Source organism: Lagopus muta, chromosome 3 (assembly GCF_023343835.1).
Source record: "Lagopus muta isolate bLagMut1 chromosome 3, bLagMut1 primary, whole genome shotgun sequence".
Taxonomy (NCBI): Eukaryota; Metazoa; Chordata; class Aves; order Galliformes; family Phasianidae; genus Lagopus; species Lagopus muta.
The window spans coordinates 381,286-408,097 of NC_064435.1; the positions used below are offsets into that span (position 1 = coordinate 381,286).

The 26,812-nt window shown below is 60.6% G+C and overlaps 2 protein-coding genes across 7 annotated transcripts in view; one reads left to right on the forward strand and one right to left on the reverse strand.

Moving 5' to 3' along the window:
• Positions 1 to 26,812, reverse strand: part of LOC125690800 (microtubule-actin cross-linking factor 1, isoforms 6/7-like) — a 63,214-nt gene that overhangs the window by 2,631 nt on the left and 33,771 nt on the right. Inside the window, exons 8-11 of the mRNA XM_048939520.1 lie at positions 23,568 to 23,734; positions 15,838 to 16,000; positions 12,049 to 12,203; positions 8,814 to 8,888 (exon numbers count right to left, since the gene is read on the reverse strand). Coding sequence (XP_048795477.1) covers positions 8,814 to 8,888; positions 12,049 to 12,203; positions 15,838 to 16,000; positions 23,568 to 23,734 — 560 coding nt within the window. The remainder of the gene's footprint in view (positions 1 to 8,813; positions 8,889 to 12,048; positions 12,204 to 15,837; positions 16,001 to 23,567; positions 23,735 to 26,812) is intronic.
• LOC125691174 (ribosome-binding protein 1-like) lies at positions 4,129 to 8,795 on the forward strand. 6 transcript variants are annotated; one of them, XM_048940208.1, is made up of 2 exons: positions 4,129 to 8,043; positions 8,188 to 8,795. In XM_048940208.1, the coding sequence occupies exon 1, from the start codon at positions 4,148 to 4,150 to the stop codon at positions 5,093 to 5,095; it is 948 nt and encodes a 315-aa protein (XP_048796165.1). In that variant the 5' UTR covers positions 4,129 to 4,147; the 3' UTR covers positions 5,096 to 8,043; positions 8,188 to 8,795. The 6 variants fall into 6 exon arrangements, with proteins under 6 accessions (XP_048796165.1, XP_048796167.1, XP_048796166.1 ...); XM_048940210.1 differs by having other exon boundaries at positions 4,129 to 7,897; XM_048940209.1 differs by having other exon boundaries at positions 4,129 to 7,876.

Sequence of the window (26,812 nt, forward strand, 5' to 3'; positions counted from 1 at the left end):
GGGGTGGTGATGTCAGGGTGTCCAATATTGGGGATGGTGATGTCAGGGTGCCCAGCAGTGCCTGGCACTGGGGATGGTGATGTCAGGGTGCCCAGTTTTGGGGATGGTGATGTCCTGGGTGCCCATCAGAGCCTAGCAATGGGGGTTGCAGTGCTGGGGTGCCCAACACCAGGGATGGAGATGTCAGGGTGCCCAACACCAGGGATGGAGATGTCAGGGTGCCCAGCATCAGGGATGGCAGTGTTGGGGTGCCCAGCATTGGGGATTTCAGTGTCAGGGTGCCCAGTTTTGGGGATGGTGATGTCAGGGTGCCCAGTATTGGGGATGGTGATGTCTGGGTGCCCATCAGAGCCTAGCAATGGGGGTGGCAGTGCCGGGGTGCCCAATGCCAGGGATGGAGACGTCGGGGCGTCCAGCAGTGCCTGGCACTGGGGATGGTGATGTCGGGGTGCCCAGCAGTGGGGATTTCAGTGTCAGGGTGCCCAGCATTGGGGATGGTGATGTCCTGGGTGCCCATCAGAGCCTAGCAATGGGGGTGGCAGAGCCGGGGTGCCCAACACTAGGGATGGAGATGTCAGGGTGTCCAGCACTGGGGATTTCAGTGTCAGGGTGCCCAACACCAGGGATGGCAATGTCAGGGTGCCCAGTTTTGGGGATGGTGATGTCCTGGGTGCCCATCAGAGCCTAGCAATGGGGTTGGCAGTGCTGGGGTGCCCAACACCAGGGATGGAGACGTCAGGGTGTCCAGCAGTGCCTGGCACTGGGGATGGTGATGTCAGGGTGCAAAGTTTTGGGGATGGTGATGTCTGGGTGCCCATCAGAGCCTAGCAATGGGGGTGGCAGTGCCGGGGTGCCCAACACCAGGGATGGAGACGTCAGGGTGCCCAGCAATGGGGATTTCAGTGTCAGGGTGCCCAGTTTTGGGGATGGTGATGTCAGGGTGTCCAATATTGGGGATGGTGATGTCAGGGTGCCCAGCATCATGGATGGCGATGTTGGGGTGCCCAGCATTGGGGATTTCAGTGTCAGGGTGCCCAGCATTGGGGATGGTGATGTCAGGGTGTCCAGTTTTGGGGATGGTGATGTCAGGGTGTCCAATATTGGGGATGGTGATGTCCTGGGTGCCCATCAGAGCCTAGCAATGGGGGTGGCAGTGCTGGGGTGCCCAACACCAGGGATGGAGATGTCAGGATGTCCAGCATTGGGGATGGTGATATCAGGGTACCCAGTATCAGGGATTTCAGTGTCAGGGTGCCCAGCATTGGGGATTTCAGTGTCAGGGTGCCCAGTTTTGGGGATGGTGATGTCAGGGTGCCCAGTTTTGGGGATGGTGATGTCAGGGTGCCCAGTTTTGGGGATGGTGATGTCAGGGTGCCCATCAGAGCTTAGCAATGGGGGTGGCAGTGCTGGGGTGCCCAACACCAGGGATGGAGATGTCAGGGTGTCCAGTTTTGGGGAAGGTGATGTCAGGGTGTCCAGTTTTGGGGATGGCAATGTCAGGGTGCCCAGTAGTGGGGATTTCAGTGTCAGGGTGCCCAGTTTTGGGGATGGTGATGTCAGGGTGTCCAATATTGGGGATGGTGATGTCCTGGGTGCCCATCAGAGCTTAGCAATGGGGGTGGCAGAGCCGGGGTGCCCAACACCAGGGATGGAGATGTCAGGGTGTCCAGTTTTGGGGATGGCAATGTCAGGGTGCCCAGCATCATGGATGGTGATGTCAGGGTGCCCAGCAGTGGGGATTTCAAGTCAGGGTGCCCAGTTTTGGGGATGGTGATGTCAGGGTGTCCAATATTGGGGATGGTGATGTCCTGGGTGCCCATCAGAGCCTAGCAATGGGGGTGGCAGCGCCGGGCTGCCCAATGCCAGGGATGGAGACGTCGGGGTGCCCAGCAGTGCCTGGCACTGGGGATGGCAATGTTGGGGTGTCCAGCAGTGGGGATTTCAGTGTCAGGGTGCCCAGTTTTGGGGATGGTGATGTCCTGGGTGCCATTAAGAGCCTAGCAATGGGGGGTGGCAGTGCCGGGGTGCCCAACACCAGGGATGGAGATGTCAGGGTGCCCAGCATCAGGGATGGCAGTGTTGGGGTGCCCAGCATTGAGGATGGTGATGTCAGGGAACCCAGCAGTGCCTGGCACTGGGGATGGTGATGTCGGGGTGTCCAATATTGGGGATGGTGATGAGAGGATGCCCAGCATCAGGGATGGCAGTGTCAGGGTGCCCAGCATTGAGGTGACGATGTCAGGGTGCCCAGTAGTGGGGATGGAGATGTCAGGGTGCCCAGCATTGGAGATTTCAGTGTCAGGGTGCCCAGCAGTGGGGGTGGTGATGTCAGGGTGTCCAATATTGGGGATGGTGATGTCAGGGTGCCCAGCAGTGCCTGGCACTGGGGATGGTGATGTCAGGGTGCCCAGTTTTGGGGATGGTGATGTCCTGGGTGCCCATCAGAGCCTAGCAATGGGGGTTGCAGTGCTGGGGTGCCCAACACCAGGGATGGAGATGTCAGGGTGCCCAACACCAGGGATGGAGATGTCAGGGTGCCCAGCATCAGGGATGGCAGTGTTGGGGTGCCCAGCATTGGGGATTTCAGTGTCAGGGTGCCCAGTTTTGGGGATGGTGATGTCAGGGTGCCCAGTATTGGGGATGGTGATGTCTGGGTGCCCATCAGAGCCTAGCAATGGGGGGTGGCAGTGCCGGGGTGCCCAATGCCAGGGATGGAGACGTCGGGGCGTCCAGCAGTGCCTGGCACTGGGGATGGTGATGTCGGGGTGCCCAGCAGTGGGGATTTCAGTGTCAGGGTGCCCAGCATTGGGGATGGTGATGTCCTGGGTGCCCATCAGAGCCTAGCAATGGGGGTGGCAGAGCCGGGGTGCCCAACACCAGGGATGGAGATGTCAGGGTGTCCAGCACTGGGGATTTCAGTGTCAGGGTGCCCAACACCAGGGATGGCAATGTCAGGGTGCCCAGTTTTGGGGATGGTGATGTCCTGGGTGCCCATCAGAGCCTAGCAATGGGGTTGGCAGTGCTGGGGTGCCCAACACCAGGGATGGAGACGTCAGGGTGTCCAGCAGTGCCTGGCACTGGGGATGGTGATGTCAGGGTGCAAAGTTTTGGGGATGGTGATGTCTGGGTGCCCATCAGAGCCTAGCAATGGGGGTGGCAGTGCCGGGGTGCCCAACACCAGGGATGGAGACGTCAGGGTGCCCAGCAATGGGGATTTCAGTGTCAGGGTGCCCAGTTTTGGGGATGGTGATGTCAGGGTGTCCAATATTGGGGATGGTGATGTCAGGGTGCCCAGCATCATGGATGGCGATGTTGGGGTGCCCAGCATTGGGGATTTCAGTGTCAGGGTGCCCAGCATTGGGGATGGTGATGTCAGGGTGTCCAGTTTTGGGGATGGTGATGTCAGGGTGTCCAATATTGGGGATGGTGATGTCCTGGGTGCCCATCAGAGCCTAGCAATGGGGGTGGCAGTGCTGGGGTGCCCAACACCAGGGATGGAGATGTCAGGATGTCCAGCATTGGGGATGGTGATATCAGGGTACCCAGTATCAGGGATTTCAGTGTCAGGGTGCCCAGCATTGGGGATTTCAGTGTCAGGGTGCCCAGTTTTGGGGATGGTGATGTCAGGGTGCCCAGTTTTGGGGATGGTGATGTCAGGGTGCCCATCAGAGCTTAGCAATGGGGGTGGCAGTGCTGGGGTGCCCAACACCAGGGATGGAGATGTCAGGGTGTCCAGTTTTGGGGAAGGTGATGTCAGGGTGTCCAGTTTTGGGGATGGCAATGTCAGGGTGCCCAGTAGTGGGGATTTCAGTGTCAGGGTGCCCAGTTTTGGGGATGGTGATGTCAGGGTGTCCAATATTGGGGATGGTGATGTCCTGGGTGCCCATCAGAGCTTAGCAATGGGGGTGGCAGAGCCGGGGTGCCCAACACCAGGGATGGAGATGTCAGGGTGTCCAGTTTTGGGGATGGCAATGTCAGGGTGCCCAGCATCATGGATGGTGATGTCAGGGTGCCCAGCAGTGGGGATTTCAAGTCAGGGTGCCCAGTTTTGGGGATGGTGATGTCAGGGTGTCCAATATTGGGGATGGTGATGTCCTGGGTGCCCATCAGAGCCTAGCAATGGGGGGTGGCAGCGCCGGGCTGCCCAATGCCAGGGATGGAGACGTCGGGGTGCCCAGCAGTGCCTGGCACTGGGGATGGCAATGTTGGGGTGTCCAGCAGTGGGGATTTCAGTGTCAGGGTGCCCAGTTTTGGGGATGGTGATGTCCTGGGTGCCATTAAGAGCCTAGCAATGGGGGTGGCAGTGCCGGGGTGCCCAACACCAGGGATGGAGATGTCAGGGTGCCCAGCATCAGGGATGGCAGTGTTGGGGTGCCCAGCATTGAGGATGGTGATGTCAGGGAACCCAGCAGTGCCTGGCACTGGGGATGGTGATGTCGGGGTGTCCAATATTGGGGATGGTGATGAGAGGATGCCCAGCATCAGGGATGGCAGTGTCAGGGTGCCCAGCATTGAGGTGACGATGTCAGGGTGCCCAGTAGTGGGGATGGAGATGTCAGGGTGCCCAGCATTGGAGATTTCAGTGTCAGGGTGCCCAGCAGTGGGGGTGGTGATGTCAGGGTGTCCAATATTGGGGATGGTGATGTCAGGGTGCCCAGCAGTGCCTGGCACTGGGGATGGTGATGTCAGGGTGCCCAGTTTTGGGGATGGTGATGTCCTGGGTGCCCATCAGAGCCTAGCAATGGGGGTGGCAGTGCTGGGGTGCCCAACACCAGGGATGGAGATGTCAGGGTGTCCAGCAGTGGAGATTTCAGTGTCAGGGTGTCCAGTTTTGGGGATGGTGATGTCAGGGTGCCCAGCATCAGGGATGGTGATGTCAGGGTGTCCAATATTGGGGATGGTGATGTCAGGGTGCCCAGCATCAGGGATGGTGATGCCTGGGTGCCCATCAGAGCCTAGCAATGGGGGGTGGCAGTGCTGGGGTGCCCAAAACCAGGGATGGAGACGTCAGGGTGCCCAGCATCATGGATGGCAGTGTCAGGGTGCCCAGTTTTGGGGATGGCAATGTCAGGGTGCCCAGCATCAGGGATGGTGATGTCGGGGTGTCCAATATTGGGGATGGTGATGTCAGGGTGCCCAGCAGTGGGGATTTCAGTGTCAGGGTGCCCAACACCAGGGATGGTGATGTCAGGGTGCCCAGCAGTGCCTGGCACTGGGGATGGTGATGTCAGGGTGCCCAGTTTTGGGGATGGTGATGTCCTGGGTGCCCATCAGAGCCTAGCAATGGGGGTGGCAGTGCCGGGGTGCCCAACACCAGGGATGGAGACGTCAGGGTGCCCAGCATTGGGGATTTCAGTGTCAGGGTGCCCAGTTTTGGGGATGGTGATGTCGGGGTGTCCAATATTGGGGATGGTGATGTCCTGGGTGCCCATCAGAGCCCAGCAATGGGGGTGGCAGTGCTGGGGTGCCCAACACCAGGGATGGAGATGTCAGGGTGCCCAGCATCATGGATGGCAGTGTCAGGGTGCCCAGTTTTGGGGATGGCAATGTCAGGGTGCCCAGCATCAGGGATGGTGATGTCAGGGTGTCCAATATTGGGGATGGTGATGTCAGGGTGCCCAGCAGTGCCTGGCACTGGGGATGGTGATGTCAGGGTGCCCAGTTTTGGGGATGGAGATGTCAGGGTGCCCAGCATTGGGGATGGTGATGCCCTGGGTGCCCATCAGAGCCTAGCAATGGGGGTGGCAGTGCCGGGCTGCCCAACACCAGGGATGGAGACGTCAGGGTGCCCAGCATCATGGATGGCAGTGTCAGGGTGCCCAGTTTTGGGGATGGTGATGTCAGGGTGCCCAGTAGTGGGGATTTCAGTGTCAGGGTGCCCAACACCAGGGATGGTGATGTCAGGGTGTCCAATATTGGGGATGGTGATGTCAGGGTGCCCAGCAGTGCCTGGCACTGGGGATGGTGATGTCAGGGTGCCCAGTTTTGGGGATGGTGATGTCAGGGTGTTCAATATTGGGGATGGTGATGAGAGGATGCCCAGCAGTGGGGATTTCAGTGTCAGGGTGTCCAGTTTTGGGGATGGTGATGTCCTGGGTGCCCATCAGAGCCTAGCAATGGGGGTGGCAGTGCTGGGGTGCCCAACACCAGGGATGGAGATGTCAGGGTGCCCAGCAGTGCCTGGCACTGGGGATGGCAATGTTGGGGTGCCCAGCATTGGGGATTTCAGTGTCAGGGTGCCCAGCATTGGGGACAATGATGTCAGGGTGCCCAGTGGTGCCCATTATTGAGGATTTTGGTCTCCCAGTGCCCATCATTGAGGGTTTGGGTCTCCCAATGTCCATTAGTGGGGATTTTGGTCTCCCAGTGCCCCGTGTCCAGTGCCCATTATTGGGGTTTTGGTGCCTGGTGCCCATTATGGGGGTTTGGGTGCCCATTATTGGGGTTTTGGTGCCCATTATGGGGATTTTGGTGCCCATTATGAGGATTTTGGTGCCCATGATGAGGATTTTGGTGCCCATGATGTGGATTTTGGGGCCTATTATGGGGGTTTTGGTGCCCATGATGAGGATTTGGTGCCCATGATGAGGATTTGGTGCCCATTATTGGGGTTTTGGTGCCCATTATGGGGATTTTGGTGCCCATTATGGGGGTTTTGGTGCCCATGATGAGGATTTTGGAGCCCATGATGAGGATTTTGGTGCCCATTATGGGGGTTTTGGTGCCCATGAAGAGTATTTGGAACCCATTATGGGGGTTTTGATGCCCATTATGGGGATTTTGGAGCCCATGATGAGGATTTGGTGCCCATTATGGGGATTTTGATGCCCATGATGAGGATTTTGGTGCCCATGATGAGGATTTTGGTGCCCATTAAAGGGGTTTTGGTGCCCATGATGAGGATTTGGTGCCCATTATGGGGGTTTTGGTGCCCATGATGAGGATTTTGGTGCCCATTATGGGGGTTTTGGTGCCCATTATGGGGTTTTGGTGCCCATGATGAGGATTTTGGTGCCCATGATGAGGATTTGGTGCCCATTATGGGGGTTTTGGTGCCCATGATGAGGATTTTGGTGCCCATGATGAGGATTTGGTGCCCATTATGGGGGTTTTGGTGCCCATGATGGGGGTTTTGGTGCCCATGATGGGGTGTTGGTGCCCATGATGAGGATTTTGGTGCCCATTATGGGGTTTTGGTGCCCATGATGAGGATTTGGTGCCCATGATGAGGATTTGGTGCCCATTATGGTGGTTTTGATGCCCATGATGAGGATTTTGGTGCCCATGATGAGGATTTTGGTGCCCATTATTGGGGTTTTGGTGCCCATTATGGGGGTTTTGGTGCCCATGATGAGGATTTTGGTGCCCATTAATGGGGTTTTGGTGCCCATGATGAGGATTTTGGTGCCCATTATGGGGGTTTTGGTGCCCATTATGGGGTTTTGATGCCCATGATGAGGATTTTGGGGCCCATGATGGGGATTTTGGTGTCCATTATGGGGATTTTGGTGCCCATTATGGGGATTTTGGGGCCCATTATGGGGGTTTTGGTGCCCATTATGGGGGTTTTGGTGCCCATTATGGGGATTTTGGTGCCCATGATGAGGATTTGGTGCCCATTATGGGGGTTTTAGTGCCCATGATGAGGATTTTGGTGCCCATGATGAGGATTTGGTGCCCATTATGGGGATTTTGGAGCCCATGATGAGGATTTTGGTGCCCATGATGAGGATTTGGTGCCCATTATGGGGGTTTTGATGCCCATGATGAGGATTTTGGTGCCCATTATGAGGATTTGGTGCCCATTATGGGGGTTTTGGTGCCCATGTTGAGGATTTTGGTGCCCATTATGGGGGTTTTGGTGCCCATTATGGGGGTTTTGGTGCCCATTATGGGGGTTTTAGTGCCTATTATGGGGATTTTGGAGCCCATGATGAGGATTTTGGTGCCCATGATGAGGATTTGGTGCCCATTATGGGGGTTTTGATGCCCATGATGAGGATTTTGGTGCCCATTATGAGGATTTTGGTGCCCATTATGGGGGTTTTGGTGCCTATTATGGGGATTTTGGAGCCCATGATGAGGATTTGGTGCCAATTATGGGGGTTTTGGTGCCCATTATGGGGATTTTGGTGCCCATTATGGGGTTTTGGTGCCCATGATGAGGATTTTGGAGCCCATTATGAGGATTTGGTGCCCATTATGGGGGTTTTGGTGCCCATGATGAGGGTTTTGATGCCCATGATGAGGATTTTGGTGCCCATTATGGGGGTTTTGGTGACCATTATTGGGGTTTTGGTGCCCATGATGAGGATTTTGATGCCCATTATGGGGGTTTTGGTGCCCATTATGGGGGTTTTGGTGCCCATGATGAGGATTTGGTGCCCATCATTGAGGATTTTGGTGCCCATGATGAGGATTTTGGTGCCCATTATGGGGGTTTTGGTGCCCATTTTGAGGATTTTGGTGCCCATTATGGGGGTTTGGGTGCCCATGATGAGGATTATGGGGCCTATTATGGGGTTTTGGTGCCCATGATGAGGATTTGGTGCCTATTATGGGGGTTTTGGTGCCCATGATGAGGATTTGGTGCCCATTATGGGGGTTTTGGTGCCCATTATGGGGATTTTGGAGCCCATGATGAGGATTTGGTGCCCATTATGGGGATTTTGGTGCCCATGATGAGGATTTTGGTGCCCATGATGAGGATTTGGTGCCCATGATGAGGATTTTGGGGCCTATTATGGGGTTTTGGTGCCCGGTGCCCCACACGATGCATCCCACAGAGGCCCCCAACCCAGGCTGGCACTCACGCGGTATCGGTTGGCGCTGATCTGCTCCACCTGGAATCGCTTGGCACAGTTGCATTGGGCCACCTGCCTGTTCACCTGGGGGTCCCATCAGGGTCAGACCCACAGCACAGCCCTGCAGCACCCACAGCTGCTCCTTGCTGCACCCACAGCTGCTCCCTGCTGCACCCACAGCTGCTCCCTGCTGCACCCACAGCTGCTCCTTGCTGCACCCACAGCTGCTCCCTGCTGCACCCACAGCTGCTCCCAGCTGCACCCACAGCTGCTCCTTCCTGCACCCACAGCTGCTCCCTGCTGCACCCACAGCTTCTCCCTGCTGCACCCACAGCTGCTCCTTGCTGCACCCACAGCTGCTCCCTGCTGCACCCACAGCTTCTCCTTGCTGCACCCACAGCTGCTCCCAGCTGCACCCACAGCTGCTCCCTGCTGCACCCACAGCTGCTCCCTCTGCAACCACAGCTGCTCCCAGCTGCACCCACAGCTGCTCCTTGCTGCACCCACAGCTGCTCCCTGCTGCACCCACAGCTGCTCCCTGCTGCACCCACAGCTGCTCCCTGCTGCACCCACAGCTGCTCCTTGCTGCACCCACAGCTGCTCCTTGCTGCACCCACAGCTGCTCCCTCTGCACCCACAGCTGCTCCTTGCTGCACCCACAGCTGCTCCCAGCTGCACCCACAGCTGCTCCCTGCTGCACCCACAGCTGCTCCTTGCTGCACCCACAGCTGCTCCTTGCTGCACCCACAGCTGCTCCCTGCTGCACCCACAGCTGCTCCCTGCTGCACCCAAAGCTGCTCCTTGCTGCACCCACAGCTGCTCCTTGCTGCACCCACAGCTGCTCCTTGCTGCACCCACAGCTGCTCCCTGCTGCACCCACAGCTTCTCCCTGCTGCACCCACAGCTGCTCCCTGCTGCACCCACAGCTGCTCCCTGCTGCACCCACAGCTGCTGCTTCCTGCACCCACAGCTTCTCCCTGCTGCACCCACAGCTGCTCCCTGCTGCACCCACAGCTGCTCCCTGCTGCACCCACAGCTGCTCCCTGCTGCACCCACAGCTGCTCCTTTCTGCACCCACAGCTGCTCCTTTCTGCACCCACAGCTGCTCCTTGCTGCACCCACAGCTGCTCCCAGCTGCACCCACAGCTGCTCCTTGCTGCACCCACAGCTGCACCCACAGCTGCACCCACAGCTGCTCCCTGCTGCACCCACAGCTGCTCCTTGCTGCACCCACAGCTGCTCCCTGCTGCACCCACAGCTGCTCCTTGCTGCACCCACAGCTGCTCCCTCCTGCACCCACAGCTGCTCCTTGCTGCACCCACAGCTGCTCCTTCCTGCACCCACAGCTGCTCCCTGCTGCACCCACAGCTGCTCCTTTCTGCACCCACAGCTGCTCCCTGCTGCACCCACAGCTGCTCCTTGCTGCACCCACAGCTGCTCCTTTCTGCACCCACAGCTGCTCCCTGCTGCACCCACAGCTGCTCCTTGCTGCACCCACAGCTGCTCCTTGCTGCACCCACAGCTGCTCCATCCTGCACCCACAGCTGCTCCCTGCTGCACCCACAGCTGCTGCTTCCTGCACCCACAGCTGCTCCTTGTTGCACCCACAGCTGCTCCCAGCTGCACCCACAGCTGCTCCCTGCTGCACCCACAGCTGCTCCTTGCTGCACCCACAGCTGCTCCCAGCTGCACCCACAGCTGCTCCCAGCTGCACCCACAGCTGCTCCCTGCTGCACCCACAGCTGCTCCCTGCTGCACCCACAGCTGCTCCCTGCTGCACCCACAGCTGCTCCTTGCTGCACCCACAGCTGCTCCCTGCTGCACCCACAGCTGCTCCTTGCTGCACCCACAGCTGCTCCCAGCTGCACCCACAGCTGCTCCCAGCTGCACCCACAGCTGCTCCCTGCTGCACCCACAGCTGCTCCCTTCTGCACCCACAGCTGCTCCCTGCTGCACCCACAGCTGCTCCCTTCTGCACCCACAGCTGCTCCCTGCTGCACCCACAGCTGCTCCTTGCTGCACCCACAGCTGCTCCCTGCTGCACCCACAGCTGCTCCCAGCTGCACCCACAGCTGCTCCCAGCTGCACCCACAGCTGCTCCCTGCTGCACCCACAGCTGCTCCCTGCTGCACCCACAGCTGCTCCCTCTGCACCCACAGCTGCTCCTTGCTGCACCCACAGCTGCTCCTTGCTGCACCCACAGCTGCTCCTTGATGCACCCACAGCTGCTCCTTCCTGCACCCACAGATTCTCCCTGCTGCACCCACAGCTGCTCCCTCTGCACCCACAGCTGCTCCCTGCTGCACCCACAGCTGCTCCCAGCTGCACCCACAGCTGCTCCTTGCTGCACCCACAGCTGTTCCCTGCTGCACCCACAGCTGCTCCCAGCTGCACCCACAGCTGCTCCTTGCTGCACCCACAGCTGCTCCCTGCTGCACCCACAGCTGCTCCTTGCTGCACCCACAGCTGCTCCCTGCTGCACCCACAGCTGCTCCTTGCTGCACCCACAGCTGCTCCCTGCTGCACCCACAGCTGCTCCTTGCTGCACCCACAGCTGCTCCCTGCTGCACCTACAGCTGCTCCCTGCTGCACCCACAGCTGCTCCTCGCTGCACCCACAGCTGCTCCCTACTGCACCCACAGCTGCTCCTTCCTGCACCCACAGCTGCTCCCTGTTGCACCCACAGCTGCTCCTTGCTGCACCCACAGCTGCTCCCTGCTGCACCCACAGCTCTCCCTGCTGCACCCACAGCTGCTCCTTTCTGCACCCACAGCTGCTCCTTGCTGCACCCACAGCTGCTCCCTGCTGCACCCACAGCTGCTCCCAGCTGCACCCACAGCTGCTCCCTGCTGCACCCACAGCTGCTCCCTGCTGCACCCACAGCTGCTCCCTGCTGCACCCACAGCTGCTCCCTGCTGCACCCACAGCTGCTCCCTGCTGCATCCACAGCTGCTCCTTGCTGCACCCACAGCTGCTCCCTGCTGCACCCACAGCTCTCCCTGCTGCACCCACAGCTGCTCCTTGCTGCACCCACAGCTGCTCCCTGCTGCACCCACAGCTGCTCCCTGCTGCACCCACAGCTGCTCCCAGCTGCACCCACAGCTGCTCCTTGCTGCACCCACAGCTGTTTCCTGCACCCACAGCTGCTCCCTGCTGCACCCACAGCTGCTCCCTGCTGCACCCACAGCTGCTCCCTGCTGCACCCACAGCTGCTCCCTGCTGCACCCACAGCTGCTCCCCATACCTCAGCCTGGATGCGATCAGCATCGGCGCCACGGCGCTGTGGGTCGCGGTTGGGGTGCAGCGCGCTGACGAACTCGCAGTAATCGATGAAGCCGTCGCCGTTGGTGTCGAAGATGTTCGCAACCGCCGTCATCTCCAGCGTGTTGGTGGGGAACCCTGCGTGGGGTGGGGGCAGCAATGGGGTGGGAATCAATGGGATGGGGCACAAATGAGGATGGGGCACCAATGGGGATGGGGACCAATGGGGATGGGACACCAATTGGGAGGGGGCTCCAATGGGGATGGATGAGGCACCAATGGGGAGGGGAACCAATGGGGATGGGGCACAAATGGGGATGGGGCACAAATGGGGATGGGGACCAATAGGGATGGGTCAGCAATGGGGATGGGACACCAATGGGGATGGATGGGACACCAATGGAGATGGGGCATCAATAGGGAGGGGAACCAATGTGTATGGGGCACAAATGGGGATGGGACACCAATGGGGATGGGAACCAATGGGGATGGGAACCAATGGGGATGGGGCAGCAATGGGGATGGGGCACAAATGGGGATGGGGCACAAATGGGGACGGGGGCCAATAGGGATGGGACACCAATGGGGATGGGACACCAATGGGGATGGGGACCAACAGGGATGGGGCAGCAATGGGGATGGGACACCAATGGGAACAGGGGCATCAATGGGGAGGGGAACCAATGGGGATGGGACATCAATGGGGATGGGTCATCAATGGGGATGGGGACCAATAGGGATGGGGCACCCAATGGGGATGGGGCACAAATAGGGATGGATGGGACACCAATGGGGATGGATGGGGCACCAATGAGGATGGGGCACCAATGGGGACGGGGCAGCAATGGGGATGGGGCATCAAGTGGGATGGGACACCAATGGGGATGGGGACCAATAGGGATGGGGCATCAATAGGGAGGGGAACCATTGGGGATGGGGCACAAATGGGGATGGGAGACCAATGGAGATGGATGGGACAGTAATGGGGATGGATGGGACAGTAATGGGGATGGATGGGGCACCAATGGGGATGGGGCATTAATGGGGATGGGGACCAATAGGGATGGGGACCAATGGGGATGGATGGGGCACCAATGGAGATGGGCACCAATGGGGATGGGACACCAATGGGGATAGGGCACCAATGGGGATGGGACATCAATGGGGAGGGGAACCAATGGGGATGGGGCAGCAATGGGGATGGGACACCAATGGGGATGGATGGGACACCAATAGAGATGGGGCACAAATGGGGATGGGAACCAATGGGGATGGGGCACAAATGGGGATGGATGGGCACCAATGGGGATGGGGACCAGTAGGGATGGGGCACAAATGGGGATGGGGACCAATAGGGATGGGTCAGCAATGGGGATGGGAACCAGTGGGGATGGGGCACAAATGGGGATGGGACAATAATGGGGATGGATGGGACACCAATGGGAATGGGGCACCAAGTGGGATGGGACACCAATGGGGATGGGACATCAATAGGGAGGGGAACCAATGGGGATGGGACACCAATGGGGATGGGACATCAATAGGGAGAGGAACCAATGGGGATGGATGGGGCACCAATGGGGAGGGGAACCAATGGGGATGGGGCACAAATGGTAATGGGGACCAATGGGGATGGGGCACAAATGGGGATGGGGACCAATAGGGATGGGGCAGCAATGGGGATGGGACACCAATGGGAACAGGGGCATCAACGGGGAGGGGAACCAATGGGGATGGGACATCAATGGGGATGGGTCATCAATGGGGATGGGGACCAATAGGGATGGGGCACCCAATGGGGATGGGGCACAAATAGGGATGGATGGGACACCAATGGGGATGGATGGGGCACCAATGAGGAAGGGGCACCAATGGGGACGGGGCAGCAATGGGGATGGGGCATCAAGTGGGATGGGACACCAATGGGGATGGGGACCAATAGGGATGGGGCATCAATAGGGAGGGGAACCATTGGGGATGGGGCACAAATGGGGATGGGAGACCAATGGAGATGGATGGGACAGTAATGGGGATGGATGGGGCACCAATGGGGATGGGACACCAATGGGGATGGGGCATTAATGGGGATGGGGACCAATAGGGATGGGGACCAATGGGGATGGATGGGACACCAATGAAGAAGGGCACCAATGGGGATGGGACACCAATGGGGATGGGGCACCAATGGGGATGGGACATCAATGGGGAGGGGAACCAATGGGGATGGGGCAGCAATGGGGATGGGGCACAAATGGGGATGGGACATCAATGGGGATGGATGGGACACCAATGGAGATGGGGCACAAATGGGGATGGGAACCAATGGAGATGGGGCATCAATAGGGATGGGGACCAATGGGGATGGGGCACCAATGGGGATGGGGCACAAATGGGGAGGGGAACCAATGGGGATGGGGCACAAATGGGGATGGGGCATCAATGGGGATGGGGCACAAATGGGGATGGGGACCAATAAGGATGGGGCACCCAATGGGGATCGGGCACAAATGGGGATGGGGCACAAATGGGGACGAAGCATCTAATGGGGGTAGGGCACCAATGGGGACGGGGCACCAATGGGGATGGGACACCAATGGGGATGGATGGGACACCAATGAGGATGGGGACCAATGGGGATGGGATACCAATGGGGATGGGGACCAATAGGGATGGGACATCAATGGGGATGGGGCATCAATGGGGATGGGACACCAATGGGGATGGGACATCAATAGGGAGGGGAACCAATGGGGATGGGGCATCAATGGGGATGGGACACCAATGGGGATGGGACATCAGTGGGGATGGGACATCAATGGAGATGGGGCACCAATGGGGATGGATGGGACACCAATGGGGATGGGGCACCAATGGGGATGGGGACCAATAGGGATGGGACACCAATGGGGATGGGACATCAATAGGGAGGGGAACCAATGGGGATGGGGCATCAATGGGGATGGGACACCAATGGGGATGGGACATCAGTGGGGATGGGACATCAATGGAGATGGGGCACCAATGGGGATGGATGGGACACCAATGGGGATGGGGCACCAATGGGGATGGGGACCAATAGGGATGGGACACCAATGGGGATGGGACATCAATAGGGAGGGGAACCAATGGGGATGGGGCAGCAATGGGGATGGGACACCAATGGGGATGGGACATCAGTGGGGATGGGACATCAATGGGGATGGGGCACAAATGGGGATGGATGGGACACCAATGGGGATGGGACACCAATGAGGATGGGACACCAATGGAGATGGGCACCAATGGGGATGGGGCACCAATGGGGATGGGACATCAATGGGGAGGGGGACCAATAGGGATGGGGCAGCAATGGGGATGGGGCACCAATGGGGATGGGGACCAATAGGGATGGGGACCAATAGGGATGGGGCACCCAGTGGAGATGGGGCACAAATGGGGATGGATGGGACACCAATGGGGATGGGGACCAAAAGGGAGGGGAACCAATGAGGATGGGGCACCAATGGGGACGGGCAGCAATGGGGATGGGAACCAATAGGGATGGGGCATCAAGTGGGATGGACGGGTAACGCAAAGGGGACGGGTCACACAATGGGGACAGGACACCCAGTAGGAACGGGACACCCAATGGGGACGTGGCACCCAATGGGGACATGGCACCCAATGGGGACGTGGCACCCAATGGGGACATGGCACCCAACGCACCCCTCCGCCCCCCATCCCCTCATCCGAGGGACCCCCACCCCGTTTCCCCCCCCCGTCCCGCTCTCACTGGAGCTGAGCAGGCTGTCCATGAACTCCCTGAGGCTGATGCGGCCGTCCTGATCGCGGTCGATGCTGCGGAAGACGTCGAGGGCGCGGGATTTCATCTGCGCGATCCACTGCAGGAAGCGCTGCCGCCACTGCCCGAAGTCAAAGTGGGAGAACTCCTCCAGCTGGGGGCACACAGAGGAGCCATTCGTGCACTGAGCCCTCGGCCAAAGGGTGGTGAGGGGGGGGGTTTGGGTGCGGGACCCCTGGCAGCACCCCTAACAGAACGGCCATGCAGAGCATCATGCAATGCTTGGGTTGGGAGCGAGGCCAAGGATGATGGATTTCCAACCACACACTGCACAGCACACAGCACAGCACACAGCACAGCACACAGCACAGCACACAGCACAGCACACACAGCCCCCAGCACACAACACCCAGCACGCAGCACACAGCATGCACTGCACAGCACCCAGAACCCAGCACTCAGCACCAGCACACACTGCACAGCATACCCAGCACCCAGCACCCAGCATGCAGCACCCAGCACACAGCACCCAACGTGCAGCAAACAGCACCCAGCACCAGCACACACTGCACAGCAATACCAGCACGCAGCACCCAGCACCCAGCACGCACTGCACATAGCACTCAGCACCCAGCATGCAGCACCCAGCACAGAGCACACACAGCACCCAGCACGCAGCACACAGCACTCAGCACCAGCAAACAGCACCCAGCACTCAGCCACACACAGCACCCAGCTACGCAGCACACAGCACCCAGCACTCAGCACCCAACACGCACTGCACTCAGCATGCAGCACCCAACACACCCAGCACACAGCACCCAACACCCAGCACACAGCACCCAGCACACCCAGCATCCAGCACCCAGCACCCAGCACACCCACCACCCAGCACCTAGCACACCCAGCCCCCAACACCCAGCACCAAGCACCCAGCCCCCAGCACATCCCAGCCCCAGCACCCAACACCCAGCACCCAACACCCAGCCCCCAGCCCCCAGCACTCAGCACACCCAGCACCCAGCACCCAACACCAGCACACAGCATGTAGCACCCAGCACCAGCACACACTTCACAGCACACCCAGCACCCAGCATGCAGCACTCAGCACCCAGCATGCAGCACACACAGCAACCAGCACCCAGCACCCAGCACCAGCACACACTGCACAGCACACCCAGGGCCCCATCCAACCTGGCCTTGACACCTCCAGGGATGGACGGGGCATCACAGCCTCTCTGGGCAGCTGTTGCAGCCCCTCACCGCTCTCACAGCACAGAACTTCCCCTGACATCCAACCTCCAGCTGCCCTCCCTCCATTCAAACCATCCCCCCTCGTCCTGCTGCCATCTCCTCTCGTAAAGACTTTGAAGCACACGAGGTGCAGCGCTGCCATCCCCAGCTGCACTGCACCCAGCACAGCCAGCACAGCACTGCGCTGCACAGTGCACACAGCACCCAGCATGCAGCAAACAGCATGCAGCAAACAGCACCCAGCAGCAGCACACACTGCAAAGCACACCCAGCACCCAGCATGCAGCACCCAGCAGCCAGCACGCAGCACACAGCACTCAGCACCCAGCACACCCAGCACCCAGAACCCAGCACCCAGAACCCAGCACCCAGCACCCAGCACCCAGCACCCAACACGCACTGCACCCAACACACCCAGCACCCAACACACCCAATACCCAACACCCAGTCCTCAGCACACCCAGCACACAGCACACCCAGCACCCAACACCCAGCACCCAGCACCCAACACCCAACACCCAACACCCAGCACCCAGCACCTAGCACACCCAGCACCCAGCACCTAGCACACCCAGCACCAAGCACCCAGCACCAAGCACCCAGCACCCAGCACACCCAGCAACCAGCACCCAACACCCAGCACACAGCATGCAGCACACAGCAGCCAGCACCCAGCACCCAGCACACAGCACACCCAGCACCCAGCACCCAACACCCAACAACCAGCCCCCAGCACACCCAGCCCCCAGCAACCAGCACCCAGTAAACTCAGCACCCAGCACCCAGCACAACCAGCCCCCAGCCCCCAGCCCCCAGCCCCCAACACCCAGCACTCAGCACCCAGCACACCAAGCACCCAGCCCCCAGCATCCAGCACCCAGCCCCCAGCACCCAGCCCCCAGCAACCAGCACACCCAGCATCCAACACCCAGCACCTAACACACCCAGCACCCAACACCCAGTACACTCAGCACCCAACACCCAGCCCCCAGCACCCAACACCCAGCACCCAGCACCCAAAACCCAACACCCAGCAGCCAGCACCCAGCACACCAAGCACCCAGCACCCAGCACCCAACACCCAGCACCCAGCACCCAGCACCCAACACCCAGCACCCAACACCCAACACCCATCACCCATCACCCAGCACCCAGCACCCAGCACACCCAGCATCCAGCCCCCAACCCCCAGCACACCCAGCACGCAGCACACCCAACACCCAACACCCAGCACCCAGCCCCCAGCCCCCAACACCCAGCCCCCAGCACCCAGCCCCCAGCAACCAGCACACCCAGCATCCAACACCCAGCACCTAACACACCCAGCACGCAACACCCAGTACACTCAGCACCCAACACCCAGCCCCCAGCACCCAGCACACCCAGCATCCAACACCCAGCACCCAGCACATCCAGGATCCAGCCCCCAGCCCCCAACCCCCAGCACACCCAACACCCAGCACCCAACACCCAATACACTCAGCACCCAACACCCAGCCCCCAGCCCCCAGCCCCCAGCCCCCAGCACCCAGCACACAGCACCCAGCACCCAACACCCAGCACCCAGAACACCCAGCACACCCAGCACCCTACACACCCAAAACCCAACACCCAGCCCCCAGCACCCAGCACCCAGAACACCCAGCCCCCAGCACCCAGCACCCAGCACCCAGAACACCCAGCACCCAACACACCCAGCACCCAGCCCCCAACACCCAGCACCCAGCACACCCGCACCCAACACACCCAACACCCAACGCACCCAGCACCCAACACACCCAACATCCAGTCCCCAGCACCCAGCACACCCAGAATCCAGCCCCCAGCACCCAGCACCCAGCACACCCAGCATCCAGCCCCCAACACCCAACACCCAGCACCCAACACCCAGCACACCCAGAACCCAACACCCAGCACCCAAAACACCCAGCCCCCAGCCCCCAGTCTCCAGCACCCAGCACACCCAGCACCCAACACCCAGCACACCCAGGCCCCAGCACCTAGCACACCCAGGCCCCAGCACACCCAGCACCCAGCACAACCAGCACCCAGCCCCCAACCCCCAGCACACCCAGCCCCCAGCACTCAGCACATCCAGCCCCCAGCCCTCAGCACCCCGCACCCAGCCCCCAGCACACCCAACCCCAGCACCCAGCATCCAGCACCCAACCCCCAGCACACCCAGCCCCCAGCAACCAGCACCCAGTAAACTCAGCACCCAGCACCCAGCACAACCAGCCCCCAGCCCCCAGCCCCCAGCCCCCAGCCCCCAGCCCCCAGCACCCAGCCCCCAGCACCCAGCACACCCAGCATCCAACACCCAGCACCCAGCACATCCAGGATCCAGCCCCCAGCCCCCAACCCCCAGCACACCCAACACCCAGCACCCAACACCCAATACACTCAGCACCCAACACCCAGCCCCCAGCCCCCAGCCCCCAGCCCCCAGCCCCCAGCACCCAACACCCAGCCCCCAGCACCCAGCACACCCAGCACGCAGCCCCCAGCCCCCAACACCCAGCCCCCAGCACCCAGCCCCCAGCAACCAGCACACCCAGCATCCAACACCCAGCACCTAACACACCCAGCACCCAACACCCAGTACACTCAGCACCCAACACCCAGCCCCCAGCACCCAGCACCCAGCACCCAAAACCCAACACCCAGCAACCAGCACCCAGCACACCAAGCACCCAGCACCCAGCACCCAACACCCAGCACCCAGCACCCAGCACCCAACACCCAGCACCCAACACCCAACACCCATCACCCATCACCCAGCACCCAGCACACCCAGCATCCAGCCCCCAACCCCCAGCACACCCAGCACGCAGCACACCCAACACCCAACACCCAGCACCCAGCCCCCAGCCCCCAACACCCAGCCCCCAGCACCCAGCCCCCAGCAACCAGCACACCCAGCATCCAACACCCAGCACCTAACACACCCAGCACGCAACACCCAGTACACTCAGCACCCAACACCCAGCCCCCAGCACCCAGCACACCCAGCATCCAACACCCAGCACCCAGCACATCCAGGATCCAGCCCCCAGCCCCCAACCCCCAGCACACCCAACACCCAGCACCCAACACCCAATACACTCAGCACCCAACACCCAGCCCCCAGCCCCCAGCCCCCAGCCCCCAGCACCCAGCACACAGCACCCAGCACCCAACACCCAGCACCCAGAACACCCAGCACACCCAGCACCCTACACACCCAAAACCCAACACCCAGCCCCCAGCACCCAGCACCCAGAACACCCAGCCCCCAGCACCCAGCACCCAGCACCCAGAACACCCAGCACCCAAAACACCCAGCACCCAGCCCCCAACACCCAGCACCCAGCACACCCGCACCCAACACACCCAACACCCAACGCACCCAGCACCCAACACACCCAACATCCAGTCCCCAGCACCCAGCACACCCAGAATCCAGCCCCCAGCACCCAGCACCCAGCACACCCAGCATCCAGCCCCCAACACCCAACACCCAGCACCCAACACCCAGCACACCCAGAACCCAACACCCAGCACCCAAAACACCCAGCCCCCAGCCCCCAGTCTCCAGCACCCAGCACACCCAGCACCCAACACCCAGCACACCCAGGCCCCAGCACCTAGCACACCCAGGCCCCCAGCACACCCAGCACCCAGCACAACCAGCACCCAGCCCCCAACCCCCAGCACACCCAGCCCCCAGCCCTCAGCACCCCGCACCCAGCCCCCAGCACACCCAACCCCAGCACCCAGCATCCAGCACCCAACCCCCAGCACACCCAGCCCCCAGCAACCAGCACCCAGTAAACTCAGCACCCAGCACCCAGCACAACCAGCCCCCAGCCCCCAGCCCCCAGCCCCCAGCCCCCAGCCCCCAGCACCCAGCCCCCAGCACCCAGCACACCCAGCATCCAACACCCAGCACCCAGCACATCCAGGATCCAGCCCCCAGCCCCCAACCCCCAGCACACCCAACACCCAGCACCCAACACCCAATACACTCAGCACCCAACACCCAGCCCCCAGCCCCCAGCCCCCAGCCCCCAGCCCCCAGCACCCAACACCCAGCCCCCAGCACCCAGCACACCCAGCACGCAGCCCCCAGCCCCCAACACCCAGCCCCCAGCACCCAGCCCCCAGCAACCAGCACACCCAGCATCCAACACCCAGCACCTAACACACCCAGCACGCAACACCCAGTACACTCAGCACCCAACACCCAGCCCCCAGCACCCAGCACACCCAGCATCCAACACCCAGCACCCAGCACATCCAGGATCCAGCCCCCAGCCCCCAACCCCCAGCACACCCAACACCCAGCACCCAACACCCAATACACTCAGCACCCAACACCCAGCCCCCAGCCCCCAGCCCCCAGCCCCCAGCACCCAGCACCCAGCACCCAGAACACCCAGCACCCAAAACACCCAGCACCCAGCCCCCAACACCCAGCACCCAGCACACCCGCACCCAACACACCCAACACCCAACGCACCCAGCACCCAACACACCCAACATCCAGTCCCCAGCACCCAGCACACCCAGAATCCAGCCCCCAGCACCCAGCACCCAGCACACCCAGCATCCAGCCCCCAACACCCAACACCCAGCACCCAACACCCAGCACACCCAGAACCCAACACCCAGCACCCAAAACACCCAGCCCCCAGCCCCCAGTCTCCAGCACCCAGCACACCCAGCACCCAACACCCAGCACACCCAGGCCCCAGCACCTAGCACACCCAGGCCCCAGCACACCCAGCACCCAGCACAACCAGCACCCAGCCCCCAACCCTCAGCACACCCAGCCCCCAGCCCTCAGCACCCCGCACCCAGCCCCCAGCACACCCAACCCCAGCACCCAGCATCCAGCACCCAACCCCCAGCACACCCAGCCCCCAGCAACCAGCACCCAGTAAACTCAGCACCCAGCACCCAGCACAACCAGCCCCCAGCCCCCAGCCCCCAGCCCCCAGCCCCCAGCCCCCAGCACCCAGCCCCCAGCACCCAGCACACCCAGCATCCAACACCCAGCACCCAGCACATCCAGGATCCAGCCCCCAGCCCCCAACCCCCAGCACACCCAACACCCAGCACCCAACACCCAATACACTCAGCACCCAACACCCAGCCCCCAGCCCCCAGCCCCCAGCCCCCAGCCCCCAGCACCCAACACCCAGCCCCCAGCACCCAGCACACCCAGCACGCAGCCCCCAGCCCCCAACACCCAGCCCCCAGCACCCAGCCCCCAGCAACCAGCACACCCAGCATCCAACACCCAGCACCTAACACACCCAGCACCCAACACCCAGTACACTCAGCACCCAACACCCAGCCCCCAGCACCCAGCACCCAGCACCCAAAACCCAACACCCAGCAACCAGCACCCAGCACACCAAGCACCCAGCACCCAGCACCCAACACCCAGCACCCAGCACCCAGCACCCAACACCCAGCACCCAACACCCAACACCCATCACCCATCACCCAGCACCCAGCACACCCAGCATCCAGCCCCCAACCCCCAGCACACCCAGCACGCAGCACACCCAACACCCAACACCCAGCACCCAGCCCCCAGCCCCCAACACCCAGCCCCCAGCACCCAGCCCCCAGCAACCAGCACACCCAGCATCCAACACCCAGCACCTAACACACCCAGCACGCAACACCCAGTACACTCAGCACCCAACACCCAGCACCCAGCACCCAGCACACCCAGCCCCCAGCACCCAGAACACACACCAGCCAGCACCAAGCACCCAGAATACCCAGCCCACAGCACACCCAGCACCCAACACCCAGCACACCAAGCACCCAGCACCCAACACCCAGCCCCCAGCACCAACACCCAACACCCAGCCCCCAACACCCAGCACCCAGCACCCAGCCCCCAGCCCCCAGCACCCAACACCCAGCACCCAACACCCAACACCCAGCACCCAGCACCCAAAACCCAACACCCAGCAACCAGCCCCCAGCACACCAAGCACCCAGCACCCAGCACCCAACACTCAGCACCCAACACCCAGCACCCAACACCCAACACCCAGCACCCAACACCCAGCACCCAACACCCAACACCCAGCCTCCAACACCCAACACCCAGCACCCAACACCCAGCACAACCAGAACCCAACACCCAGCACCCAACACACCCAGCCCCCAGCCCCCCCAGCCCCCAGCACCCAACACCCAGCACCCAACACCCAGCACCCATTACCCATCACCCAGCACCCAGCACACCCAGCATCCAGCCCCCAACCCCCAGCACACCCAGCACCCAGCACACCCAGCATCCAGCAACCAACACCCAACACCCAGCACCCAGCCCCCAGCCCCCAACACCCAGCCCCCAGCACCCAGCCCCCAGCACCCAGCACACCCAGCACCCAGCACCCAACACCCAGCCCCCAGCCCCCAGCAGCAGCCCGCATCGCACACTGCAGCTGCAGCCGTACCTCCTGCAGGCGCTGCATGGCCGTCTCCAGCCTGTACTGCCGCTGCAACGCCGACAGCCACAGCTGCTGCCAGCGCTGCAGGAGCTGCGACACCACAAGAGGAGGCGGCTCTGCTGCAACCAGCGGCAATGGGGGCTGCAGGGCGGCTTTGGGGCTGCTGCGGCGTCCTGGGGGGGGACAGGGCAGGGGGTCACGTTATGGGGACACAGGAGGGCATGGGGTCACGTTGTAGGGACACAGGAGGGTATGGGGTCACGTTATAGGGACACAGGAGGGTATGGGGTCACATTATAGGGACATAGGAGGGTATGGGGTCACCTTATGGGGACACAGGAGGGTATGGGGTCACATTATAGGGACACAGGAGGGCATGGGGTCACATTATAGGGACACAGGAGGGTATGGGGTCACATTATAGGGACACAGGAGGGCATGGGGTCATGTTATAGGGACACAGGAGGGTATGGGGTCACGTTGTAGGGACATAGGAGGGTATGGGGTCACGTTATGGGGACATAGGAGGGCATGGGGTCACGTTATGGGGACACAGGAGGGCAGGGGGTCACGTTGTAGGGACACAGGAGGGTATGGGGTCACGTTATAGGGACACAGGAGGGTATGGGGTCACATTATAGGGACACAGGAGGGTATGGGGTCACGTTATGGGGACATAGGAGGGCATGGGGTCACGTTATAGGGACACAGGAGGGTATGGGGTCACATTATAGGGACACAGGAGGGTATGGGGTCACATTATAGGGACATAGGAGGGTATGGGGTCACGTTATAGGGACACAGGAGGGTATGGGGTCACATTATAGGGACACAGGAGGGTATGGGGTCACATTATAGGGACATAGGAGGGTATGGGGTCACCTTATGGGGACACAGGAGGGTATGGGGTCACATTATAGGGACACAGGAGGGCATGGGGTCACATTATAGGGACACAGGAGGGTATGGGGTCACATTATAGGGACACAGGAGGGCATGGGGTCATGTTATAGGGACACAGGAGGGTATGGGGTCACGTTGTAGGGACATAGGAGGGTATGGGGTCACGTTATGGGGACATAGGAGGGTATGGGGTCACGTTATAGGGACACAGGAGGGCATGGGGTCACATTATAGGGACACAGGAGGGTATGGGGTCACGTTATAGGGACACAGGAGGGTATGGGGTCACGTTATAGGGACACAGGAGGGCATGGGGTCACGTTGTAGGGACACAGGAGGGTATGGGGTCACGTTATAGGGACACAGGAGGGTATGGGGTCACGTTGTAGGGACAGAGGAGGGTATGGGGTCACATCATAGGGACACAGGAGGGCAGGGGGTCACATTATAGGGACATAGGAGGGTATGGGGTCACGTTATAGGGACATAGGAGGGCATGGGGTCACGTTACAGGGACACAGGAGGGTATGGGGTCACGTTATAGGGACACAGGAGGGTATGGGGTCACGTTATAGGGACACAGGAGGGCATGAGGTCACATTATAGGGACACAGGAGGGTATGGGGTCATGTTATAGGGACACAGGAGGGTATGGGGTCACGTTATAGGGACACAGGAGGGTATGGGGTCACATTGTAGGGACACAGGAGGGTATGGGGTCACGTTATAGGGACACAGGAGGGCATGGGGTCATGTTAGAGGGACACAGGAGGGTATGGGGTCACGTTATGGGGACATAGGAGGGTATGGGGTCACATTATAGGGACACAGGAGGGCATGGGGTCACATAGGGACACAGGAAGGTATGGGGTCACATTATAGGAACAAAAGAGGGTATGGGGTCACATTATAGGGACACAGGAAGGCATGGGGTCACGTTATAGGGACATAGGAGGGTATGGGGTCACGTTATAGGGACATAGGAGGGCATGGGGTCACATTATAGGGACACAGGAAGGCATGGGGTCACGTTATAGGGACATAGGAGGGTATGGGGTCACGTTATAGGGACACAGGAGGGCATGGGGTCACGTTATAGGGACACAGGAGGGTATGGGGTCACATTATAGGGACATAGGAGGGTATGGGGTCACGTTATAGGGACACAGGAGGGCATGGGGTCACGTTATAGGGACACAGGAGGGCATGGGGTCACGTTATAGGGACACAGGAGGGCATGGGGTCACATTATAGGGACACAGGAGGGCATGGGGTCACGTTATAGGGACACAGGAGGGTATGGGGTCACATTATAGGGACACAGGAGGGTATGGGGTCACGTTATAGGGACACAGGAGGGCATGAGGTCACATTATAGGGACACAGGAGGGTATGGGGTCATGTTATAGGGACACAGGAGGGTATGGGGTCACGTTATAGGGACACAGGAGGGTATGGGGTCACGTTATAGGGACACAGGAGGGCAGGGGGTCACGTTATAGGGACACAGGAGGGCATGGGGTCACATTATAGGGAGACAGGAGGGTATGGGGTCACGTTATAGGGACACAGGAGGGTATGGGGTCACATTATAGGGAGACAGGAGGGTATGGGGTCACGTTATAGGGACACAGGAGGGCAGGGGGTCACGTTATAGGGACACAGGAGGGTATGGGGTCACGTTATAGGGACACAGGAGGGTATGGGGTCACGTTATAGGGACACAGGAGGGTATGGGGTCACATTATAGGGACATAGGAGGGTATGGGGTCACATTGTAGGGAAACAGGAGGGTATGGGGTCACGTTATAGGGACACAGGAGGGCAGGGGGTCACGTTATAGGGACATAGGAGGGTATGGGGTCACGTTATAGGGACACAGGAGGGTATGGGGTCACGTTATAGGGACATAGGAGGGTATGGGGTCACGTTATAGGGACACAGGAGGGTATGGGGTCACATTATAGGGACACAGGAGGGCATGGGGTCACATTATAGGGACATAGGAGGGCATGGGGTCACGTTATAGGGACACAGGAGGGTATGGGGTCACATTATAGGGACACAGGAGGGTATGGGGTCACGTTATAGGGACATAGGAGGGTATGGGGTCACATTATTGGGACACAGGAGGGCATGGGGTCACGTTATAGGGACACAGGAAGGCATGGGGTCACATTATAGGGACACAGGAGGGTATGGGGTCACATTATAGGGACATAGGGGGGTATGGGGTCACATTATAGGGACACAGGAGGGCATGGGGTCAAGTTATAGGGACACAGGAGGGTATGGGGTCACGTTATAGGGACACAGGAGGGTATGGGGTCACGTTATAGGGACATAGG